The sequence below is a fragment of the Struthio camelus genome, chromosome 11, assembly GCF_040807025.1.
Source record: "Struthio camelus isolate bStrCam1 chromosome 11, bStrCam1.hap1, whole genome shotgun sequence".
NCBI lineage: Eukaryota > Metazoa > Chordata > Aves > Struthioniformes > Struthionidae > Struthio > Struthio camelus.
In genome coordinates, this window is record NC_090952.1 from 13,922,287 (window position 1) to 13,948,054 (window position 25,768).

Consider the following 25,768-nt stretch of genomic DNA (forward strand, 5'->3'; position numbering starts at 1 on the left):
ACAGTGGCCAACGAAACTACCTCTGAAGTTGCTTTGTGCTACTGCTTGCTGAGGATTGAGGTGGCAGCCTGATGTGGCTTAAAAATCAGCGGTGGCGTTCTTACTGAGTCAAGGTGAGGTCTGGTTTGTGTTAATTGGAGGACACAGGTCAACCTAACCTGGGTTTAGATTTCCTGAGTTTGATCAATGTGTGTTATACCCATCAAATGTTTTAGGTGATGCTTTCTTCATTAATTAAAAATAAACAGATCCGGGAACTAATGAGATTTGATCTTTGATTACTTTAATGGCTTAAGTTCTTAACAGTGCCACTATGTGATTTATTCACTGATATTCCTGACGAAGTCCTTGGAGAGGGTGTGTTTTTTTTTTTTGTAAATCACTGTTGAACGTTGTCTGATCAAGTTAGCACAGTGCTGATTTTCATATTTTATTTCACCTCACACTTTATTCTTGTTTATTTAATTGCCAAAAGCAGTAGTCATCCAAATTCTAAACACAGATAACCCAAGTGCAGATTTTCTGTCCTACAGTAGTTTACTCTATAACCACAATTGACAAAATCGTTTTTTAAAATGACAAAATGTCATGTTTCTTTGCTCTTTTAAAAAACTGTAATGATTATCATCAGGAAAAATACATTTGTAATAGAAATGGCACTATTTAAATTAAAGATGAACATTTAAATTGCACTATTTTTGAATAACGTATCGGATAAAATTTACCACTGGGAAAACAGAATACACTGAGTAATTTATATAATAAAAATACAGCATATCTTTGGTTTTCCTTTGTTTAAATGTTGCATTTTGTTTTAGTACTGTTAAGAGTGATTGTACAGAAATTTGAAATAAAATTCACCTAGTTTTGCTATAAAATTCATTTATACTAATCTATACCATTAATACCAATCCTAATACCATCAGGTCAGTTCAATGTAAAGAAATTATTTCTATTTTCTTATCGTTGAAATATATAGAGATGTTTAACAGGAAGCGTCTTTCTACTCAATTTACAAATTGCAGTACAATTCTGCTTGCGTTTTCTTTAAATTTGGTATGACTTTGTCAACTTCCACCGTCTTTTAAATGTCTCGGCAGTCATTGCCTAAAATTTTTAATTGATATATCGGAAGGTATTGATTCATTAAAATACAAACATTGATTATTTAAAGCCTTCATGTTCTTTTGAGAGAAAAATACACTTCTGGTATGTTTCAATTCAGTAAACTCTCTCCCTCTTTTCTATAATGCTAACTTTAAATAACTTTCTTGTCTCTGTTTTGTAAATGACCTGATTTGTTTCAGACCACTCTGACAGTGGAGCTTCACTTAGAGGGGAAAACAGCAGGTTCCAACTCTGCTTGATCAGTCCTGCATGCTAATGAAGGGAAGGCGATTTGAGGTTTCACATGAGTTACCAGGTCAAGGGAAAGACCGACTCTTCAACCATTGTGAAAACTAGAAGCTCTGTTCTTCGGTAAACTTCTGCATTTAATTAGGAAATCCCACTAGGAATAAACTTTTCCTTAAGACGGAAACGGTCGGTGAGTTGAAAGGACTGACTGTGACTATCAAATTATGCCTAGAGAAACTGGGGAGAGTTCTGCATGTAAGATTAAAATTCCAACTATTTGCATTCTTCCCTTTTTAAGTAAAGGCAGGTACTAATTTTACCTAAAGCATTTTTAAGATTAAGCATTTCAGTACTGGGACAGGTCAGGTTCTCCAGGAATCTCAAGAACCTGCACGTCCAGATAACATTGACTTCAAATGAGATTTCTGTCCATGGCTCCTTTAGGTTTCTTTCAGGAGTCAAGCCAGATAACGGAAGATGAATGCTTAAATGCTACTAAAACAAGTAACAGTTTTAGCGTTTTGTATACAAGAGGTGAGTTCAATTCAGCATGCCTTGCAGCCTTGTAATAATTTGCAGCAGTACACCATGAGTTTAAAATACTGATATCCTGATGTGGTAACATCGTGCAACATGCACATTATCCAGGGCTGCAGGGCAATGATAAATCAGGCTTCGTCTTAGCAGTAATTAGAAACAACATAGCTTGCTCTGAAGCGTATTCAAGGAAAAGGATGAGGTTAAACTTCAATATGATTGTAGCAAATTTACATGTCTGTTGCAGAGATAAGATGTTAACCAGCTACTTGCTGCAGGTCCTTCTTTGACAAGAACCTACTTATAGCTCACCACACTGAAAAGACACACACAAAAAGATCTGAAAAGGAAGTAATACAACTCACTTAACTCTGTTCATCATTTCAGCCATGAATCATGAAACCAATTGTTAACAAAACTGGATGGGAGACTGAATGAAAGTGAACAGGATTTTGAAAAGGTCAAAGAGATGAGCTTTTTACCTTGGTTTCAGGTCTGAGATCTATCAACAAGATGACATTTGAGAATGTCTAGAGGCATTCTCTCCCAAGAGAGAAAGGCAGAAAGCTCCAGCTCAGTCGTCCTCAGTGAGGGGACAGCATCAGGTAATTTTTCAGCCTTACAAAAGTATGTTGTGTTTGTTTTTTAGTTCAGTGTTGCAGGGAACATATTTATATCTTACATGAAGAACACTAAGTTGAGCTATGTTGCAAAACAATCTCCAGTTATGTGATCACATACTGGTTTTTATCCCACAGAATTCCTGCAGGCAGTTAGGGTTTTCTAGTGAAGTATAATCTTGTGTATGGTTTTTTTGTTGCAGAAGGTGAAAGGTGTGCTGTGACTGAGTTAAGGAATTTCAGGAAAAGAAAGAATGGTATCCTTTTTGGCGAATGAATCTCACCCTGTGTTTGTGCGGCACTGCTGGTGTGAGAGTGCAAGCTTCTTGTATTGGGCTTCACAGGTCTTTTTAACTTTGTATTCCTCGCCCACTGCGTATCTGTGTTTGAGATCCTGAGACCTGATCTGTAGGTGTGAGCAGTCAGCGCTTTCTTAGCAGTTGTAACAAGAAGATCTGATCCTTAAACCTGTATAAGAGGGTTATGTAACAACATAAAATGGGTGGCCCGCTTTGGCCTTACTCTATTTGTCTACCAGTTCTCCCTGTCCTTTATTCCATCTTTTTGTCACAGGGATGTTTGGAAAACTCTGGCGTGACTGTGGTAAACAGTTTGTGAGTTCAAAGGACTGGAACAGCATGCAAGAAATCAGGCACAGTTTTAAGGAGTACTATTTGTCCTGCGTCCTGAATGGGGTCAGATCCTATGGGGAAAAGTAGGATGTAGTAATGTCCTTGAAGACAGTCGTACCTGCATATGTGCAGGACAAATTCAATTCTGCCATTTACTAACTTCTAGTCATTTCACTTATATCTTAATACTTTTTTCATTAGAACTTCTGTGCGTGTGGCTTTTTCATGCCTAAATTTTTATTAAAGTAGATTCTACCCCCTTCACAGTATGAGGAACTGATGATGTTAGTAGGCTTTTATCCTATGTATAGACCACTGTTCGTGGAACATTGAAACCTATCAGCCAAGATATTCTTGGACAGCAGAGCAATGGTACGACTCCAGTACCTCAGTTCTCTTCCAGACTTCAAATGAAGTGGTTTGGTAAATACAGACACGTTGTCCCATTTTCTTCCTAATCCAGAGTCCAACCCTTTAGTTCAGTTTACCTATTTCTGGTTTGCATGGGTCCTCATTCCCCTCTCTATAGTCTTTAGTCAGCCTTTCTCTTTTCCTTGATCACTCTAGTCTCCAAGTGCCTCCACGTTCCCTGCCCTGTTGGCTTTTAGAAGCTGAAAGAAATATTGCCAACTGTGGAAGGGGTAACCTGATCACAGGTGCTCTGTCTTTATCAGCTTGGTTCAGTGTCTCGCTTGTGATTGCCCAGAATGGCAGCACCTGCAAGAAAAATTCTGCTCAGCTGAGGTTAGAGTTTCTGCTGACCGTGTGCAAAGTGCTTTTTTTTTTTCTTTTTTTTAAAGATGGTTTGTAACATTACTATGTTCATCAAAGTCAACAGCTAAATCAATGCTTATTTTTGATTGCTGATATTTTTGAAGTTAAAACTTCTCCTCACTTTCAGCTTTTAAGACCTGCAGGGGCTTTGTTTTTATTTTACTCTCCTGATCTTCTAGTTACAATTTCTGGTGAATTTGGAAGTCTGTATATCCTGCTGCGCCTCCCCCTCCCCGCAATGGCTAACTCCTTCTCCCAGGAAGCTTGTCTTCTAAACCTTAAAACTCCTAGGGCATTTCAGAGCAAAGGTGGCTCATGCTTTTCCGTGCTGTGACTTAACCTGATGTATGTGAAGGTCCTTTAACTAAAAAGTGATCACAGATGATGTTTTAGTTGAATAAACATATATTATATTTGTCCCTCTGCAGTTTTTTACCTATACCTTTTGAACCTTTAAATGCTATTGCCAAATTCTGGGAAGAGTGTGTTTGGAAAGAGCATGCTAGTTTGAGCTGCTCATCCAGTGTAGATCCGGCAAGGTTCTCTCATTGACCCGAAAGTAAATGATGGCATCTGGAATGCTGCAGGAAGGACTAATTCAACCTTGTTGAGGCATCGCGCTTAAGGGCGCTGAGTAAACTCAGTGCAGAGCCTTTGGGATCTGATACAGTTGATAGTGATTACGGTAGGAAACAGAGGATACAGATTAGACAGAGAAGTAATTTTTTGTTCCTGGGTTCTGTCTGCATATGTAGTAATAACCGAATGACAAAGCAGAATCATTCTCTTTGTAATCAGACACAGTGGAAATTATTCCATCCTGCATTCATGCTCATGGATTGTATCTTTATCTGTTAGGTACTGAATTCTGTAAGCTGACTTTACTGGAAACATGACTCTTGAGTTTTTCTTGTAGACCAGAAGTAGCCTGCTGTAGGACTTGTTAACTCTCAGGGGTCATATCTGGCATGTTGCTGGGCTGCTCTAGAGGTCTAGGTAATTTTCAGCACACGAAGAAGTGTGATTCATGGACAGTTGCAATCAGTTCGCATAGCCTTGCGGACCACAATTGGGGAACTACTGGCTTAGTAACATAGCCACTCTGCTGCTGTTCATACAGTAAACTCATACGACAGTGCAAGAACTCATCACAGTACCTACAAACAAAAATTATTTTCTAGTTCTGAACCTTCCACCTCACAGGCCTGTTCCCTAAGATGAACTGTGAAGAAGGAGGTGGAATAAAAACAAAGAAAGGAAGAATTTGATCTTGACAAAAGACAATATTCGCTATTATAATTGCTATTTCTATGTCTTTGTTGGTCTGTTAGCTTTTATCAAGCATGATAACAGGTTCATTAAAGAATACTAAAGGGAAACAAGTCCCTGCTAATTTCTGAAAGGCCTTATCCAAACCTTGAGCTGCTCTTGTTCTGCCACGTTCTGTCTTATTATAGATCCCCCGCTCATCCTCTCCTGTCCCTCCCTGCCATGACGTTTCCTTTGCCTTCCGCAGTTTGCACCGCGTGGGAGCGGGATCTGTGTCTTAGCAGGAATCACTCCTCTCCTGCTTTGTAAACGGAATGATACCACACAAAACATCACCTTAGCCTGAACAAAGTAGTCATGAGTACTTTGATGTCCTTGTCATAAAGTGCTAATTGCAAGGTTTTAGTGTTTGAAATGGAGAGTTGCTTAACAGAGAAGGTGACCTCTGTGTTCGCAGTACTTGAATACTGATAAGCTTATTTACTTCTCCTCTGAGGCAGTTTTAACGAGAGGAATAAGGAATATAGGGTCAGTTAGATTTCAGTATTAGCAATAAACGGAAGTCAGATTTTTGCAAAAATTGTATTTTGTAACTACACTGAGGATGCTGCCCAAAATATCCTCTAAGAGCTGCAGCAACTATTAATCTAGAATACCAAATTAAAGACTAGAGTTTGTAAATATTTAAATGTCACATCAGCCCTTGCCAGGGACCTGCATTAAAGAATTCAGTAGCTTTACCTGACATCTTATTTACACAGGCTTCCCTGTTTTCAGAGCTTATCTCTTTATTTTACTCACCATGAGAAGTTGCCTGTGTCAATGTGTATGTGTGTAAAGCTGTTTCTCAAGGGCTACGCTGCAGCGTGCTTGCCTGCCTGCAGTAAGTAGTCGGGCAAGTGCAATCTGTTGGAGGATTACCTAAACTGTAGAGACGTTTTCCTGGAATGGCTGTGGGGAGGGCCAGGGAGTCTCTGGTTCCTCGCTCCACCCAGCCCTTCTCTGGCCAGCACATCAGAGAGGGAGCTGATGGTACTTAATCTGCAGGTTTGTAGGCCAGACAGGAAATGGGAGAAACCATGACTGAGGCGTGCCATTGATTCAGTGCTTTCCGCGGTGGGGCAGCGTGTGCCTCGTCCGGTGCCCCGTACTCTGAAGTCAGTCGAAGCAGTGTCTTAGAACCAACTCTGACAATATGTATTTGGCAGAGATCCTTGCGTGAGATCACTTGCCTAGGACTTGGGAGAGCGCGTGGCAGGTCTGTGTGACTCACTTCAGCCAAGGAATAATGACTGCATGAGATGAAGGCTTATCCAAGTACAATTTAGAGATTTATCAACACTATGGTTCAAGCAGATCTATATTGCGATAGGTATTTCACTTCCTCACCAAACGTGCCAAAGAAGGCTACAGTTGTTAACGCAGGTGTTAATGGTTTTAAAACGCCTCTTTCTCTTTTTTTTTTAAAGTAACTTTCTTGTACAGCAGTCAATGTTTGTTTAGTACATAAAACAAAAAGGAAAGTAACAGTTTGTTGGTTTGTTTTTGAAATCAGTTTGGGGATAAATGCTTTCTACCAATTGGAAGCTTCCTGTTAGTCAAATCCTTTCTATAATGCTTGAGAAATAAAGGATAGCCAATATTCTCCATTTGTGATTAATTATATTGATTCATGGAGAAGAGCGTGGTTCTCTGAGAGTCTGATCACAGTGAACTGATCACAGTGCCCAGCCAGTTGCTCGTGGAAACACACCTTCTTAGAGTGACTTAGTGTGTGATGTAGAAGCAAATTCCTGAGGTTTGCTCATGATATGGTGTATGGAGTTATTGCTTTGAGCCAAATGCAACTTCTCTTTGCAGCACAAGGGGCAGAGCAGAGAAGACCAAGTTCGTCACATACTTTGTAAAGTAAAATAAAAATATCTTCTTCTGATACTTCCATTAATTTCTTTGTAACACCTCCTCCTCAGATGCTGATTTGTGAGATTATTACCAACTGAGGTAATAGTGTTTTGGCTCGAGAACTTTGAAAGCTAAGAGAAATGCAATTTCCCCATGAAACTGAAGAAGTCCTCCTTTTAGGAAAAAAGTGTGTATGTGGAGACTTTCAGGAAAGCGTCTCCAGGTATGTCAATGCTAATTTTTGGGATCTGCTATGGGTCTGATGGTACAGCCATTTCTTACACAGATTTATTTTCATTAATGGGATTTTTCCACTAACAAGATTTCTGTGCTGAATTTGTGTCTTAACTTGGGCCTCTGACATTCTGAGATACTCTGCCTTTATGGTGTTATCTATCTGGATTACTAATGCTTATGCAAGCACTACTGTGGACCCCAAAACCTTCAGTATACGCCACAGCATATTGTTAAGCCATGGCAGATTTGATACTCGCTGGTGGTGGTAGCTAGAGGAGGCTTGCATCCCCGTGGGCTTCCAGTACTTCTAGCAGAATGGCTAAGAAGGAATGTTTTATGAGATGTCTGCAGTTCAGGCAAGGTTTGGGTTTAAGCTTTCCCATGACATTCCTGACAAATCACACCTTAAAACGGTGGTATTTTAGTTCAGGAACTGAACAACGGGCGAGTCAGATGCCCATACATCCAGAGCGGAGTGGACATCTGGGACATGGGACCTCACCAATCATGACAATCCATCAGAGAGATACTATTAGAACCCTGATTTCAATGTTGACAGTCATTTAGCTGGCATCATTCCAGTTTACTCTTTAGCATCAGAACTTGTGTGCTCTTTGAAAAAGAATTTTTGTATCTGTATAATTTGTTCTAGTGGGTTGAGCTCGAGTTGATTGCTAAATGCTCATGTTAGGCAAACCAGGAAATCCACATCAAGTACCACTCAACATATTTGCATTTGTGAGAGAGAGGTTTTATGGTAATTAAATGGATGTGCAATAGCAGAATAATTCTTTGGGTTTTTCCATCGAAAGTCTCCAAATGAAAATGACAGAAGTGTCATTTGGGGATGCACTGCTAAATACATTTCCATCTAGCAGCTGATCTGCGCTAGGACAGTTGCTGGTACTTGTGAGGTACAATGTTTATACATAAAATTAGTCCCAAAATATGCAAATGTACTGAACAATATTCATAACTTGGTTGCATATAACATGCTCTGTATTACCTGAATTTTTTTCCCCAGAGTTCTTGATTTGATTTGGGCATTTCCCATACATGTAGAAAGGGAAGTGTAAGAACCACATAAAGAATAAACTTCACTCTAGTAGTTTAGAAAAAAGTCTATTTGCTTGAATGCGTATGCACGTTCTATGTAATAATATATACATACTGGACTTTTTAATCACACATCCCACTGAAAAATGGAGTTGTGGCAGACCATTTTAGCTACTGCTCCTGTAAGATGGATGAGCTTATGTTGAGTGCATAAGCATAACCGAAGCTTGAAAATATGCATACTTACAGAGCAGAGAAACAGACTATTTGCCACCCCATTCTCCTGAAGAATTTAGGCAAAGCAAATCAGTTACAGGAAAATATAGAGCATTCAGTATTGTTTGCAAACATCTGAAAATATTTAAATCTAATTAAATGTGTGGGGGTTTTTTCTTAATTAGCTTTTTTTTTTTTTTGATAACTCTGCTCTCCTCCAAATTATCCCTATAGGTTTGTCAACAAAATAGCTAGTTTGCATTGCAAAAAGTTTTAGATTGAATTAAGTTTCATAGCTCAGTTCTGAGCTCGTTCTATTTTGGGCATTGACACCAGCTCCAGTGAAAGATATCACAAATTTGCGGAGTATTGATACGAATCCCTTGATGGTTTTAAGGTAAGTTCCTCTATTTTTGCTTCAGATTTTCCAGACACAATGAGTGTGCATATAGTTTAATACATGTGCAGTAACATTGGCATGTGTGTGGTGTGCCACATATATTGTATGTGTGCAGCACAGGGAACTTGCACAAGTGCAGCAAGTCTGCTGTGGCTTGTATGTATTGGAGGTACTGCACAAGGCAGCCACGCAGCAGGTGGGTGCATTCTCCAGCTGATGTGCACTTTAAGACCAACGAATCCAGAAAGCATCAAATTTTTCATGTGCTTTTGCTATTTATGCATTATAGCTGCTGTGAATTAACTGCACCTGGTAAATCTACTGCCCTGGCTCTAAGCAAGCTGCAAGGCATCCAGAAATCCCAGACAAACCTTCAAAATTTTCATATTCCCTTTGGACAATATTGGCATGTTGCAAAAGAGGAGCATCTAGGAAAATCTGGAGTGTAGGGCTGTTTTCGAGGCCATTTTTCTCAGTGCAGATAACTTCAAAGTTACAGAAATAGCAGAACTTGCACAATTTCAGAGGCACAGAAAGACTAATCCACCCACTTGCCTGCCTCTGAGGCAGGCTCTGCTATCTTTGAACTTTTCACACTCGACTATCGATTTTCTTTCCAAATGCTTGTCCTCAGTATAAAAAAAAGTGACAAAACAGGGCATTTCTGTCTCGGAACTCATGCTGCCAACGTTCTAATTTTGAAACGAGAGAGCAGTGCAGTCCTGAAGCACAGAAAGAATAAGAGTACTGATTCCATTATAGATGGAATAATTCTTTACATTTCTTCCCATAAATGCAGGCTTTTTCCTGAGAGTTTCTTTTTAATAGTCTGATTTTAAAGACATGGATGTTTGCCACTATGTTTCACTGTTAATCAGCCATGTATAGTCAAAAGAGCACATGGCATTTGTGAAAAAAGAAAATACATGTGCCATTTTGGGCAGCATTGCCATAGTGGTTTTCACACACAAGCGAGTGAAAAATTGGTTGTATATTTGGTATATTTTTTCATCACTTTGCTTGCTTGTTCCAAGTCTAGGAATGCACAGTCATGTGTTTTTAACTCACTCGTTTAGTAATTATTTTGTGTGCTGCCTTATGCTATCCTCTTAGTCGCTGGTAATCTTACAGTTGCAGATTAGGAAGCATTTGCGTAGTTAATAGTTTATGTTGTACAGAAATACCAGCAGTAAATATATTCTCTTTTCCACAACTAAAAGCAGATATCAGGTCAAATTTCAGAGCTTTCTATAAAGCCAATTCTTCCTGAAACCTTTAATAAGATGAGGAGGGGGAAATAGGCAGCTTTTCTGTCTGCTAAAGCCAAGACAGGACTTTGAAAGATTTTTCAAAAATTAATCAAAATTCCTGTGTCCTCTTCTGGCCCTCTACAGTAGCCTAGTAGTTTCCTTCACATGTACCCCTAACCTGCGATCCAGACTAGCCCTGCTGGCACACCACATTTCCTGTACTGCTGTCAGGACTGTTGTTTGATCAGAATTGCCTAATGCACGCTAAAACTGCCAGGTTAGAAAACGAGGTCAATTGTCTAAAAGCAAGGCCCTGCTTGCCAAAAAGTCACAGAGGAGAAAGCTTAGGTGCAGCTGAATAGCTGAGCTAGCCCAAGCACCTCTCAGGTCTCATGAGTGGTAAGTCATGGGTAGGAGGCTGATATTAGAGACCCGCATATGGCCTGCTATGCAAAACGTGCGCTCCCACTGACAGCTTACAACAAGCTGACATTTGCTGGGTCTTGGAGTGACCGAGAAAATACAAATGTATGTTTAAAATATATAATGTAAATGTTAACTGGCTGTAGTACTCATTACAAACAGGATTAAAATGATGTCTCTAAATGTTAACTCTGACACACTCGATTTCCTCATTCCCCAAGGTTGCTATATGCCTGCGGAGGAAATCATTGTCGGCATGACATTAAACCTTCCTTCTCCCAGAGAACTACTGCGGTAAGTGCCAGGACAATCCGGGAAGGAATAAAACGCAACCGGGTTAAGGTCCACAAAACTCCTTTGTTCTGTAATACTGCCTCTTGAATGATGGCATGTAAACATACCATTTTTTTTTCTTTTTGGATGAACGGTCTTCCTCCGCTGGTGTTCTTTACATCAGCCCTCCTGAACTTCCCCGATTTCTGCTGTCTCACAGCTGTCTCTTCGGCCCCCGGGGCTGGGGGGGAGCCCGGCCGGTGCTGCTGTCGGCGAACCCAGCCGGGTCCCGCTGGGGAAAGCCGGCTGATGGCCCCGCGGAGGGGCAGACCCTGTGGCCTCTTCCTCGAGGAGCCCCCGTCTGCCCCCCCGCTGCTCCCCTTCCTCCTCGCCCCCGGCCGAGCAGGCCGACAGAGCCGCCGTCTGAGGAGCGGGCCGGAGCTCTCACTCGGACCTCTGCCGCGGGTGGCGGCCAGGGTGCACCTTTGTCTGTCCCGGGATTTCCTGCTGTCATCTTAGTACATGCACTACTCAGTTCCCTTTCCAAAAATAGCTCGTTTTACGAAAAATGTAATTTCCAACTCCTGCCACCGCACGCGTGTGTTTATAGTTTTGAGGCCTCGAGTCGCTAACGCAGCGCAAGGAGGGGACGGTGCTTTAGCAACGCGGGCAGGGAGCGGGGCCGAGCAGCCCGCCGGCGGGGGCCTGGCCCCTGCGGAGCACCGGGGCGCGGCTAACACGGGCCTCGCCAAGGCGTCCTCGCCCGGCGGGGACCCGCTCCTCCGCGGCCGGGCGGCGCCCGAGTGCGCGGCCGCCTCGGGAAACCGCCCGAAACGCGTGCGCAAGCGCGGCAGCGCCACGCTCTGCCGGCCCCGCCCCGGGGAGGTGGCTCTGCCCGCCCCGGGGGGCGGCCCTGCCCTGCCCTGCCCTGCCCTGCCCGTCCCGCCCCGCCCCAAGATGGCGGCGGCGGCCGCCTGGCTCTGGCTGCTCGCGGCTTCCTGCGCCGCCGGCGCGCTCGGCTGGGCGGCGGCGGCTGCGCGCTGCCCCCGGGGGCCGCGGGCCGGGCCCGCAGGTGCGACGGGCGCCGAGGGCAGCGGGTCCCGCGCGCCCCCCGACGTAGCCGGGCGTTGCTTTGAGCGGTTCCCCGGAGGCCGCTGTGGGCAGGGGAGCGGGGCGGCGGCGGGGGGCCGGGGGGCGCCCTCTTGGGAAACGGGGCGGGGAGGCGCCAGTGTCAAAAAGCAGCAGCAGGAAACGTGCGTGTGAGCGCGGCGTTTGAAGGTGTAAGGCGGGGGCAGCGCTGGCCGCCCCGGCCCTCGGCGCCGCTCACCGGCTCCGCCGTTCGCCCCGCTCGGGGCTTTGGCAAAGCTTCCTGTGCGCCTTGAATGGTTGTTAGTTTAAATGAAATTTGAATTTTAAAAAAGAGAAATACATTTCACGTAAATCATTTTTTAAAAAGGATTTCTTTTTTCTTTCCTCTGTCTGGAGAGGGATTAGATAATGTATCAATATCTGAATTTTACCTCTGATTTAAAAAAAACCCAAAGTTTGTAGGTGGTAAAACTATGAAGTAGACAGAACTATGAAGTGTCTACATTTGTCAGAAATATTTCACTTTCCTTTAAATATACAGCTTTTTGGGGCCAACTGAAAATACACGAATATAATGCTCTGGGAGGAAGCAATGAAGTAAAAGGGGAACTGAAAAAACCTGTAATGCTGCCTAGGCCTGCTGAGCAGGGAGCCTTTGGATTGTTCTGTGTTTAAGGAATTAACTCCAGTAATTATAATTCCCTACAAAGATAATAGATGTTCTTGCTGATTTTTTTCTTTTTTTTTTTCTTGGTGATTTTTTTTTTTTTTATAAGTATACTTCAAGGTAGAAAATTGGCAAAGAAGTTTTCTAGGAGGTATATAGTCTGCATAAAGTAGTCCTTACTCACTAGTGCTCAAATTAATATAGTCTGATTGTGTTTCATCATTGTAGATGGCATGAATGTCTTGTTTATAGTTGTGGATGACCTGCGTCCTGTTCTGGGCTGTTACGGAGACAAGCTTGTAAAATCTCCAAACGTTGACCAACTTGCATCTCAAAGTGCTGTGTTCAGCAATGCATATGCACAGGTAAGATAAGTAACTTAATAAAAATAGTTCTCTTTCCGCAAAATACTTCCTGGTTTCATCACAGCAAGTGTTGGGAAGAGCTTTGAAAAGTATTTATTAATCTTTAAAGTAACTCCAGTAGCAAAGGAGTGGTTAGTCTAAACTGCAGTGTTTGTACTCATCTTTGCTAAAGTGAGAAGAATGAAAAAAGGTCACGTGGATACCAATATTTGTATAACCCTTGGAGTAGCATATCGCCCAAACTTTTTCACTGTTGACAGCAAAATCTGCTTAAGGATGCTGTTTCGCCAAATTGTAATTCTTTTCTTTCAATCCCAACAGTGTTGTTATGAAAGATTACTTTTACTTTTTGTTCTGTTCTTGTAAGGAATCTATTGTCATCTATTTAATAGACCAGAACTTGCATTTAAGAATGATGCTTACTATACAGGACTCAAAATATCACTAAATATCACTGTTCTTTACTTAGATACTTTGCATAGGATGCCTCCCTTCCCGGGCTTGTATCTGCTGAGAAGTTAGAAGCTTGGACCTAATTCTGACTGGGAATTAGGATTTGGCTCTTGCCACTGTGACACAGAACTGGTGAGGCCCTTGGACTGCAACCTGGACCTCCCATATGTTTGTCCTTTTCATTATTCTTAAGGTAGCCCTGATCAGCTAGACCTTGGGCTTTTGTCAGCACAGTCCATCTGCTGCTCTGCTTAGCTCTGTATGAGTGTAAGCTACTAGTTTTCAAAAGCGTTATCTTTAGCACGACTTAATTTTTGTTATTAGCTGCATGATCAAAGCTCTTTGTCCGTGCTTAGGAATTGATTATTTGAGATAAAGTATAACTAGGTAAATGTGTTTCTGGTTAAAAAAAAACCAAAAAAAACGTGTAGCTGGGGATTGATATTCATAATAATGATGCTGTTCATCCTAGCTTGAAGTGACATGAAATATTTTCACAGGTCCTTGAGCCTTTGAGTGTTTTGCTCAGCAACACCTGAGTTGCTGTGTTACAGTTCATATGGATATATTGGTTTTTGTTCAGCACTGATTCTCCTTCTAACTGGCTCTCTCCTCAGCAAGCTGTCTGTGCTCCGAGTAGAGTATCATTTCTTACTGGACGCAGACCTGATACTACCCGACTGTATGATTTCTATTCCTACTGGAGAGTGCATGCAGGAAACTATTCCACAATGCCTCAGTATTTCAAGGAGAATGGCTACGTGACCCTGTCCGTGGGGAAAGTTTTTCATCCCGGTATCATTTGAGTTGTTGTGTACTTAACGTAGACACTATGTATTCTCACAAACAGACTTAACGAATGAGTATGAACTATGTAATTCTTAGCTGTATGTATGAGACAACCTGAATCATTATCAGGAGCCAGATTATACAATAGTTGTAGGTTGTCTTTAAATCTTAAAACGTTAGAGAGGTGAATATATTAGGTGACTCTTATCTAATAAAAGTTTTCACATACTATCTGGATTTTGTGAGCATAAATGTCTGCCATACTCAGACATGTCTGGAAGTTGGCTATCTGTCAAAGATGAAATTATTGAACAGTCTCATTGTGTCACTCTTTGTTTGGCATATACACATGCTTGATGTTTCACAGCAGGCTATCTGTCTCAGTCAGGAGACATTGAATGTATGGCTAATACTACTAATTAAACTAGGAAATTAGTTCACTATTTAAAAAAAAAAAAAAAAACCCCGGGGTTGAAAAATACCGTTATACTCATATGACCCTTTTCTGGTAATTCTTTACCTCCGGAATGGAGCTTGGGTGGACATGTAGACTTTCAATTGATAGTAAATCTAATTAGGTACATACATGAAAACTGTTACTAATCCTGGTTGTTTTGTTCCCTGAAATAAGGTTACTCAAGAGTTTGAGTCTCCTTTTCCCCAGTATCAGATTTATGTCAGGGACAATTGCTTGTCTTAAACTTTTTGACTTTTATTTCTTAAATATTCTTTCTTTGTTGGCTGAATTGTGAAAAACATTTGAAATGCTTCTGCAATTGGAGTACTTAAAAAAAAAAAAAAAAAGTAAAAACAAGTTAAATTTGCATTTGAGTTCTTGCTGGTTTAGTGAACTATTGGTGTGTTTCTGATGCCTTTACTCTTTACCCTTTTCAGGAATTTCATCCAATTACAGTGATGACTACCCCTACAGCTGGTCCATTCCACCCTTTCATCCTTCTACTGAAAAGTATGAAAATGATAAGGTAAGGACAGTTTGTGGGACCCTAATGAAGAAGGGTTTTCTGGATATAATGAAGGTCTTTGTTTCAAGCGCCAGCCTATATTCTGTGTTTTTTTTTGAAATTATAACATAGTGCAGGGAAACCACTCATTGCTGATTTTAACAACAACAGTATTTGTATCAGCAACATACTTTTCTTTGTCTGTTTAGCATCTGTCCCAAAGACCCTGCTGAGGCCACATTTTCTTGGCAACTATTTAGTGTAATTCATCTTTCTCCACTGGTTATACATCAGACAGGCATTTGCCCAGAAACTAATGAGCCAGTAGTAGCTTCCAGGTAGCTTTCTATGAGCTCTTGGGGTCAGGAGGAGAAATAATGCATATATGTACTGTAACCAAATTTTAACTTCTTGCCAATAGGTCAGAGATCCTATTCATTTTGGAGGTGTATTTTCCTGTATGACTGCTTCTCAGTTTCTGGCCAGCTTTAGAGAGAGGATTCTGCTTTTCTTTACACACAGAAGTTGCCATGTATTCAGTGTGTTCTTCAGCCCCTGGAGCTGTCTGCCTTAGACATCAACTTGCATGGCACCTTTAGTTTTCCTAGAAGTTGAGAATTTCGTTATTATATCCAATCCACAGAGTTTGTTGGGCTCAGAAATGAATTAAAGTTATGGAAGAGAGAATTATTTCCTTACTTTTACAGAAAGTAAGTTGCTTAAATAATTCTTTTTTAAAGACTTGTAGAGGAAAGGATGGAAAACTTCATGCTAACTTGGTGTGTCCGGTGAACGTGACAGAAATGCCCAGTGGTACTTTGCCTGATATTCAAAGCACTGAAGAGGCCATACGCTTACTGAAGGCTATGAAAACCAAGAAGCAAAAATTCTTCCTGGCTGTTGGTTACCACAAACCACACATTCCCCTGCGGTACCCACAGGTAAGGAACCTTGCACCTATGGGGAAAGAGACTTAGACAAGTGTTATTTTTTCTTTTCAAAGCTGCTTCCAGAGATGCTTTGTTGTTACCGTTTCTGAAAAGCAAGCTGAAAACCAAACTGAAAAACAGCCTTGATTCAATGTAATTGTAGCAACAGTCTCTGTTACATTTAAAAATAATTAGAAAGAGAGTTGTGACTAGTCGAACAGAAAGCAGACTACTACTACCATAATAGTGTGACTGCTGTTGCGTGGAGATGCTGTTCAGCTTGATGGAGTGTGACATAATGAGGCCTTAGAAGATCTTGTTCTTCCTTCACTATTTGAGTCAGTTGCAAAACTCCTCCTGCTTTCAGAGGAAGCGCTGTTGGACCTTTTATTTTAATATAGCTTCTCAATACATGATTTCAGTCTTTGATTTACTGCTGACTATACAGGAGGCTGTTTTCATGTACAGTATCACTTACTAACTTAGTATTTTTCAGAAATTGGCTGGGGCAGACTAACATAACATTCCCCCCAAGTGTTAAAGGTAGCAAAGTCTTGTAATTGGTAAGAAAATTGGAGGGTCACGAGAGGAAGAACGGTTGCTGCTTTACAATACAAAGTTTGCAATAGGGGCATTAGGCGTGAGGTCAGCGTGCGTGTTTGTGTGTTCGTTGTGTTTGTGTTGTAAAGGAATTTCTGAAACTGTACCCCTTGGAAGACATCACATTAGCCCCAGATCCCTGGGTGCCTGAGAAGCTGCCTTCTGTGGCATACAACCCCTGGATGGATATCAGACAGAGGGATGATGTGAAGGCATTAAATGTTAGTTTCCCTTATGGACCACTTCCAGAGGACTTCCAGGTAAGCAGTCACTTCAGCGCACTGAAGTCAAACTACCCTAAACTGTTGAAACACGAAGGAGCAGTTGGCTGCTTCTAGATGTTCCAGGGTACTCAGCACCTGACAGTTTGCAAAAACTCAATTCTCCACCTTTCATTGCTGTTGCCCCTAACTTTGTAGGCAAACCACCTCTGTAATTGTGTTGTGTAGCTACTCAGGCTAGTAGCAAGGGGGCAAAGAGGTGAGCCTTCAACTAATGATGATAGGGTGTGCTGTTGGTTATTTCTGGTTTTCCACCATCACTGTTGAAGGGTGTGTGTTCCTATGTAAGGGAGTGTACGCATCAGTTACCAACATCCCATCAGTTTTCATTAGCTAGATCTGTTTCAAGCCACCATTTAGTATATCTTCTTTTTGCAATATTCTGCTTGACTCCCAAGCGCTTATTATGTGGCTGGACTCTGAGAGAAGGGGAATTGATTGATTTGCCACATCTTCCTTGAAAGAACTTTTGAGAAACAGTAAGAATTTTCTAACTGCCCCCTTCTGGGTTTACCTCTTCAGCTAGGACATTAATCAGGCTGCAGACACTTGAAAATAAAGCTTTGTAAGGAAAATCCTTCAGTCTCTTTATTTACAGGAGGAGCAGTGGGTTGCTTTGTGGAGAAGAGACTCTCTCTTTTTTTTATCTTCTTCTTTTTTTTTTTAATGAATTGCAGCGGCAGATTCGCCAGAGCTATTATGCAGCAGTTTCTTACCTGGATATGCAAGTTGGCCTGCTCTTGAATGCTTTGGATGATGTAGGACTCTCAAACAGCACAATGGTAGTTTTTACTGCTGATCACGGTAAGCAACTAAATTTTTCTCCAGCTCGGTGTAAATAACTTTTTAATTGTACAACTTGATGCTGGCATATTACTCACGTGTATGTTTACATAACTTGCAGCACTGCAACCATACCTCGTATATCTGGCTAGTCAGTCTCTAATTAATGGACTCTGACACAGGCTTCTGTGGCTGAGGAGTTCTGTTTCCCTGCAGGCACCTCTCTCCCTAATGAGGTGGAGGGTTTGCAAGTGAGTGATGAGGCTGTCTGTCAGGATACTGGGCTGAGCTTGCTGTATTCCCACCTCCTACCCCAAGGAGCGACTCCTGCTGGGAAGAGTGCTGCTAAAGGATAGCTCCCCCATTGCAATTTGTAGAGAGCCATCTGGTACAGCGGGTGACAGGCTTTCTCATTAACTGCTGAAGCGTGTGTTCTTGCACTTGTCGTTGCTGTTTGCAGAGCATCTAAACTGATAGCAGTATGACTTCTCTTCTTGTAGTTGGTGTCTTACACAATCTGGATCTTGGTGGTAAAAATCCTGTTTGAATTTGAATTATGGAACAAATACTTCAAGCAGTTAACTATTTGTTTCAATACTCTAGCTTTCATTAAAATAACCCTCCCGTGGGTCCCCTCAGTTGGGGGATTTTTTAGCTGACTTAGAACAGTTTGGAATCATCTACAACAGAGCCACTGAGGAAAACTAATCTGGATTTGTTTTCTAGAGGATCCTTGATTTGGGTCACTTTCAAGATGAAACGATGTAAATCGAATTAAGAATGCTCAATTCTGAATGATAGAATCTAGACTGGGTTTAACGTGACTTAACTAACCCACTTAAAGGTACATATTTAGTCAATTTGGGCTGACTTTTGTGAGTGAGTGTGTGTAAACAAGCCTTCAGTGAGTTGTAGAGTAATCGGATTAATACTTTTGGTACGAAGATTACTCTAGATACTCTGTCTTATTTGCCACTATGACTTGGGTTTTTTCCTTTCCTTTGTAGACTGAATTCCTTTTCTTTTCCTTGCCTTGTTTAATTGTAAATCATTGGTGTTTCCAGTACCATGGCTAGCAAAGTGATTCCATAGAAATCTAGCTCAAAAGATCATGCATCAGCATAGCTCTTAGAGAGCTCCTTTATCTTCCCCCAAGTGAAGCTGGCAATAAACGTGCCCGGAAGGACGTCAAATTGGCGTCTCATCTAAGACGAAGAGGAGAAGCTAAAGCGTTTTGATCTCCCTTTTCCTTCCTCAGGGATATAGCGTCCTGATAGGACAGTCTGGCACAGACAGCAGCCTTGGCTCCAAGGGATGCTCAGTTATAACATAACAGCGGTACTGGAGAGCTAGCAGCTGCGTGTAGCTTAAATGAGTGCTTTGTGGAATTGATCTTGAGACTTTTGCAGGCACAGTGACACACCCTGATTCCTCTTTTATGCTGCTTTAATACTGACTTCCTAACTCTTATCTAGACTAGGGGAAATAGGGAAAGGTGTAATTGTTCCCTTATTATAAGGGTAGCACGTGGCAAGATTCAGGTGGTTTGCTGAAAGAATTTTCACATTAGAGAAATATCTTCTTGCGTTTAAACACAGATTGTTACTTGTCGGTTAGTACAACCGTGACAATAGAATAGTGGCCTCAACAGCCAGAGTCACTTTTGCTGTGAGAAAGGAATGACAACTAAGTTACAATCCAGTATCTAAATTATGCTTTCTGTCATATAGGATGGTCCCTGGGAGAACATGGTGAATGGGCAAAGTACAGCAATTTTGATGTTGCTACCCGTGTGCCGCTAATGTTTTACGTACCCGGAATGACATCTTCCTCTGCTAGCCAAGGAGAGAGAGCCTTCCCCTACCGTGACCCCTTTAGCCGTGTTTCAGGCTTGGTACTTCAAGGTAAATTTCCAGCATTTATTGTTCGTATTTACAGTGGATATACGTAAAGAAGTGGTGACTCAGTCATGCTTCACATGCAAGCACATACAACAGTACAGGTTTGATTCCCAGGTAATAAAAGCCAAATCTGGCTTCTGGAAGAGGTTCCCTCTAAGAGGGGTTTAAACATTCCTGATCTTTTATCAGTTGGAAGCTGATTCAGATATTCAGATGGTCTCTTAAGATCCTTTCCAGCCATACGTTTCTGTGATTTAAATGGAATGACTTCTCTTGCTTAGCCTGCATGTCAACAAACTTGAGTTGTTTTAGGAGCAGAACTGCCAGACTTTTTTCCTGTTGAGGATATAGTGCTAGAGCTTAGGGCAGGACAGTGCAGCCGTGCAAGAGTTTGTAAAGGTTTTTTAATGTCTAGTTAAGAACAAAAGGGCATTCTGATCCTTCTCTCCTGGGCTAGAGAGCTTGGTGCAAAAGGCAGACTTTAGTATGCCTGAAGTTCTATGTGTGGATATCATTTTTCTCTATACAAAGTAAGATATGACAGCATTGCTATTTAAGTGCAGGGCTGTGAGAGCAGGAAGAATCATTGGTGAAATATATTTGTGCTTTAGGCCTAAATAAAGATTGCATCTAACTCGGACAATTCTTGACTCAGTGTTATTGACTGCTTTTGTACTGATAAGGAACACGATGGTGAAGGTGTGTTACATCTCTGAACACAAAGTTTTGCTTTGGTTAGATCTGCTTTAGTGGAAACAGCTAGATGTCTGCGTTAACACAGAGGTCTCTCTCTGCAGGAGATTTATTTTTGTGTTGCTTAGATGCCTAAAAGGATACTTGACCTACCTTTTATAATGGCTGTAGCAGTTTTTCCAACGGTGATTAGTAAACAGTGTCTGTGTAGCGTCTGCACCTAAAATGGTGTTTTGATGGAGGTACCCTTGTGTTAAATGGTAGACACTGAAATTTCCTTTGTCTTTCTAAGAGCTCTTTTTCAAAGGAATGAATATCAGTGTCTTGAAGAGTTTGCACATTTGAGAAGTAGAAGTGACAAAATCTCATCTTGTTAAAATGCATAGACTAGCATCCCCAGAGCTAACTGCCACATTAATTACATAGCCTTGTTTTTTTTACCCCGCAAATCCAATGCAAAGCACTTCCAATAAAGCACCAGCTTAATTATCAGAATAAGTTTCTAAAATGTTACATCAGTGTCTGTTGAGCTGTCACGTTCCTTAACGTGTATTTTGATGATGTTTCTTTTAGGGCGAAGCGAAAAAACGGTTGAGCTTGTGTCTCTTTTTTCAACGCTCGCTGAACTTGCTGGCCTGCAAGTTCCTCCTGTGTGCCCAGAGACTTCATTTTCTGTGGTGCTGTGCACTGAGGGGGCAAGCATTGTCCGTTATTTTAATTCCTCTGAAGAGAAGCTGGAGAAAGTAGAGAAGGATGGGTGTGATGACACTTACAGAGGTTATCACGAAGAACCTATTGCTTTCAGCCAATATCCCCGGCCTGCAGACACTCCTCAGTGGAACTCTGACAAACCAAAGCTGAAAGACATCAGAGTCATGGGGTATTCCATGCGTACAGGTGACTACAGGTATACTCTGTGGGTTGGATTTAATCCCAACAACTTTAGTGCCGACTTTGAGGATGTCCATGCAGGAGAGTTGTACATGGTGGAGAGCGATCCACACCAGGATCATAACGTCTATAACAATACCTTACATGGTGGCCTTTTCAAAAAAATTCTTGGCTTCCTGAAGCGCTAGGGTTCAGGAACTTGTTTGGACCCATTCTTGCCAGTAAAGTAACATTTCCTTTTTTGCATAAAGCATTTTTGTTGTATAGAAAACACTTGGACTGAAGTAAAATCCTGTTTGTATCAAAACATTAGCTAGTGCTTTTGTCTTGTTACAGCCCTTAGTACACCCAAGTAGTGAAAGTAAAATTACTTCTGCAACTGTGTTTTCACCTGCCAGCAAGCAACGCTTGTGAACAGGCACACAGGGTACGCAGGCCTGTACTGAAATATCTCCATAGTCGTCAGTGCTGTAGTGACTGAAGAAGAAAAACTCATTATCTTTGCTGGAATTTGTGGTATGAAAGGTGGCAAAAGAAAAACTTCTGCATATGGTAGTCTGTGTGGAGAATGTTATGTGTAAGCAAACAGGTCCTATCTGCTTTATTGAGGACATTGGGAGTTTGAGTGGTCAAGGAGACATGTGGTAGCAATGAGAAACTGAGGTGTCTGCCATCATCAGCCTTAGCTCTGACCAGGACTAAAGGGGAAATCTAATGTGTTTCACTAAATTTAACTCTTTTCAAAATAAAAGATTTAATTTGGAGATTCTTGCTCCTGTTCAGACAGAGGAGGGAATCTGAATTTGGAATTTATAGGTATCAAGTGGATGTTTTAGCGAATAACAGTGAATAATGCTGAAGGGTTAAGAGGGCACCAGTGTGCTCTCCTTTTCAGGTTTGCAATGGATGGCAGTAATTTGTGTTATGTATTCTATCAGCCTACTGGATTTCTGCAGTTCTATCTTGATGAATGAGGCTTCCAGAATTTTTTCATTTCTGCCTGAATAGAGAAGGACTTGTTCTGACAATGCCAACTCCTACTGCCTTCCTCACTGAACTGTTCCTCTGATTCTTGCAAAAAGGGAGAGCCAGTCATTACTTGTCTTCCTCAGATAAAGTGACTGCAATTCAAGAGAAGCCACAGACATAACTTTATTTCATTAAAATTCGTATGATGGCCTTATATCTAATTAATGCATAAATACCCACCAGGAGTTTGATTCTCCATTAGAAGACAGCAGTTATTTAGTGACTTAAACTCAATTAGAAAAATATATTTCTTATGAGCTTGTCATTTTCTTTTACTCTGCCCAAGATACTGTGTGTTCTGCAATATTATTATTCCTAATGATAACATACCTTTTTTTCACTAATGCATGTAGAATTAGATCCTCAGCTGATGTGAAATACTGCAGTTCCATGTAGCAGATTCAGTATAGCTATACCAATTTCACACTGGTTGAAGATGTGCTTCATTCAGAATGGTGCCAGGCAAAGATTTGAAGTCTGCAGCTAGAGCTAATTATGTCTCTGACACTCTTTCCTTCAAAGGAAAATCGAATATTGGGAAAGTGATTTCTTTTTGGGTGAATTGAAGCATTAAGGATTAATCTAAGTCTCTGGTATGCTAGGTCAGTAACACAATGTACATTACAATTGCCCTGGCAAATTGGTATCATCTCAGACTTGGCTATCTGAGCTTTGCATTTTGTTCTTCTGCTAGAACACCTTAATCAGATCATTTAAGTAGGTGTTTGTGATCATCTCCAAGTATAAGTTTAAAAAAAAAAAACCCTTTGCTTTCGTTTGTAAAGGGGTAAAAGACTTTTAATCTTGCCTCAAAAATGCCGTGGTTCACTCTAACTCTGGGCAGCTTACGGCATTGCTCACAGTGAACCAGCTTTTAGCTCCTTTAAAACCCCTCTCTGCTTTAGGAGGGCTGTGCTTGTCCCTTTTATGTATGTTCCTGCTGTTTTAATGTATGTTCCATGGCCCAGTACGCTACAATTTCCTGCTCGCTTTCTAGAGACGGTATATTCAGGGGGAATCTGCATTGCTGTGAGTGTGGTGTGAGATAGGCTTTGTATTCTGTTTGACTTTATGTGAGTTCATGCAGTCCTACTCTGATTGATGGGCAATGTTCACCTCCTTACCAATTCCATAAACTAAATTAGGGACTTCAGGAGCTAAAGCCAGCTGTAAGAGAAGCTACAATTTGAATTAAAGACTGGGCATTGTTACATGTTAGATTCCTGTTCTGTGAAGACCACCGATGAGAACCTGTAAAAATACTTTTTGGGGACTTTAAGTTGCAGCATGTACGTGGATTATTTAAAAACATATTTGTGTGAAAACATTCTTCTCTTACATCCCCCTTCCCAAGCCTCCCATCGCTTCAAGCAATTTAATTTTTCAAGCGGAGATAAAAGTTCTAGGTGCTAGGTGATGAGTATTTTTTTTTCCCTTGAGCTATTCTCTTTATATTGAAAGGAAAGAGCTATCCTTGACCTTCCTTAATCAAAATCTAGTAATGTTTTGGGGAGACGTGAAACAGAATCGTCTTTGACAGCCAGTGAAACAAGACTGGTATCCAAATGCTCAGAGCAAGGTCACTTTTGAATAATTGTACAAGTCACTGAGCAGCACTGCAGTCCACCTAGAGAGCATGGTTTCCTTCTGCCTGCTGCAGAGCTGAGGAGTAATGCTTTTGAGGCCATGGGAGAGGCATAGCAGTGAATAAGCTTTGCTGTTGGAAGTGCTAGGTGAGTTGCAGTTTTGTTATGAAGCTGGTTGAGAGAAAAGCAGTGGAGACAAAGGAAGAAGGCACGTTTCTTAAAACAAGCCAAGATACTGCTTGGAGAGCCCAGATGTGGGCTTTGTTAGGCCAAGCAGCCTGCTCTGAAGAACAAAAGAACTTAACAAGAGCAATAAAAATAAAGTGCTCTTGCAAACAGCTCCTGCCTCCCTAGAGGGTGGGAGGATGCAAGCCAAGCATCAGGAAATAAATGAGATGCCAGTGCTGACCCTATTTCTCAGAATGGCACCGGAACAGCTGGAAGAACAGCGTGATGCTGCATCAGCAGGAATCGTTACCTGTGCTCCGTGTATGGAGAGACTCCACTGGGGACCCGAGAGTAGCCGCTGTAAGCACTTGGCACGAAACAGAGTCAATAAACAGGCCTCTGTTAATAAGCTAATGTACAGGAGTGATTAAGCAATGGAATTAAAATCTTGGTCCCTAACCAGCCATACATCAGTCAATCACAGCTCGTGACATTGTTTCTAGTGTATAGGTGTGCAACATCCTAAAATCAAACTGATTTTTAAATCAAAGGTAAAAATACGCTGCATACAAAGCAGAGGTAATAGGAAGCTTTGAGAAGTGGAGGTGGCTGTATAGCTGGGTGTGTTTTGTAATGTGTTGTTTGAATGTCTGCGGTTTGCAAAGAAAGGATTTGGGTCTAATTTCAGACATGCTGTGCAAACTGGAGTGTGTGGAAATGCTGTTGCTACGTACTGTGCTGCGCGACAGATTGCACTCCCTCCTTTGGCCTAAGCTCTGTGCTTGTTGAGGGAAATGGGGTACACTTCAAATTAATAGCTAACTGGGAGTTGCAAATGTTTTTGTATTGAGCAGTGAGACAGGCAAAGGCAGCTCCATGTCCTGATATTGGTCAGATGTTACCTAATTAATCGCAGTTTTGTGTTAGCTGTTATGACCCACTTCTTGGCGCTCTGTTGCGCTGGTAAGCGGAGTCCCCTACTGGAATGAGCGCTCCACAGCACGAGGGGTAGGATAGAGACACAGTGCCTCTGACACGAATGCTTCTTAATTCCCAATGTTTATGTGTATTTTTTCTGATGGGGAGCAATACTGCCATTGGCAAAACAGCCAAAACGTCGTGGTCGAGATGCTGCTTTTGCAAGGTGCTGCAGTCAGCTCACATTTCAACGCTTTGGGTCAGAGGGACTCTCAGACTGCATTTGGGAAGTGCCTAACAGTTGCAACTGAGATTCTTAGCTAAACATAGAATTCTTTTATTTCAACAATTACTTAGCATTCAAATGTGAAACGCTGCACAGAGAATGAAATTACCCTTTTGGTAACTAGGTTTTCCAGCACTTAACAGTTTTCTAGGCTATAGACCTTGCTGCTCACATCAGAAACTCCTAGCCAGGTTAAGATGGCCCTGAGTCAAAAATTTTTATGCCTCTGTGCTTGACTGACTTCCTTGCTAAAGAGAATTATTTTCTTGGGCCTGCATGGTGGACCTTGGCTCAATATTCTTCTCTGCCTCCATGTGCAGCTCTCCTTTTGAAGCCTGTGGGAGCCCTGCTTATGAAAGGAGATAGACTGCCAACATCAGGATTCACCAAATGAAGCAGCAGAGAGTCTTTTGCCTTCTATCGTTAACACCTG

At 41.6% G+C, this 25,768-nt stretch overlaps 1 protein-coding gene across 4 annotated transcripts; it reads left to right on the forward strand.

The window, feature by feature from the left end:
- Window positions 1–2,307: 2,307 nt before the first annotated feature.
- On the forward strand, window positions 2,308–23,595 carry IDS (iduronate 2-sulfatase). Of its 4 annotated transcripts, XM_068957708.1 has the most exons (12): window positions 2,308–2,498; window positions 7,159–7,313; window positions 8,834–8,996; window positions 10,894–10,966; window positions 12,930–13,066; window positions 14,137–14,314; window positions 15,203–15,291; window positions 16,011–16,211; window positions 16,889–17,059; window positions 17,758–17,884; window positions 19,594–19,767; window positions 21,031–23,595. In XM_068957708.1, exons 5-12 carry the CDS (start codon window positions 12,935–12,937, stop codon window positions 21,534–21,536), a joined length of 1,578 nt encoding a protein of 525 aa, XP_068813809.1. In that variant the 5' UTR covers window positions 2,308–2,498; window positions 7,159–7,313; window positions 8,834–8,996; window positions 10,894–10,966; window positions 12,930–12,934; the 3' UTR covers window positions 21,537–23,595. The 4 variants fall into 4 exon arrangements, with proteins under 4 accessions (XP_068813809.1, XP_068813808.1, XP_068813810.1 ...); XM_068957707.1 differs by lacking the exons at window positions 2,308–2,498; window positions 7,159–7,313; window positions 8,834–8,996; window positions 10,894–10,966 and adding an exon at window positions 11,885–12,017; XM_068957709.1 differs by lacking the exons at window positions 2,308–2,498; window positions 7,159–7,313; window positions 8,834–8,996; window positions 10,894–10,966 and adding an exon at window positions 12,210–12,225.
- Window positions 23,596–25,768: the final 2,173 nt, after the last annotated feature.

What these genes read in the sequence shown, in the direction of transcription:
- IDS (XM_068957707.1), top strand. Translation starts at nt 11,903, where the DNA reads ATGGCGGCGGCGGCCGCCTGGCTCTGGCTGCTCGCGGCTTCCTGCGCC. An exon ending in GCCGCGGGCCGGGCCCGCAG is followed by an intron (nt 12,018 to 12,929) that starts GTGCGACGGGCG and finishes TCATCATTGTAG; the next exon opens with ATGGCATGAATGTCTTGTTT. An exon ending in CACTTCCAGAGGACTTCCAG is followed by an intron (nt 17,060 to 17,757) that starts GTAAGCAGTCAC and finishes AATGAATTGCAG; the next exon opens with CGGCAGATTCGCCAGAGCTA.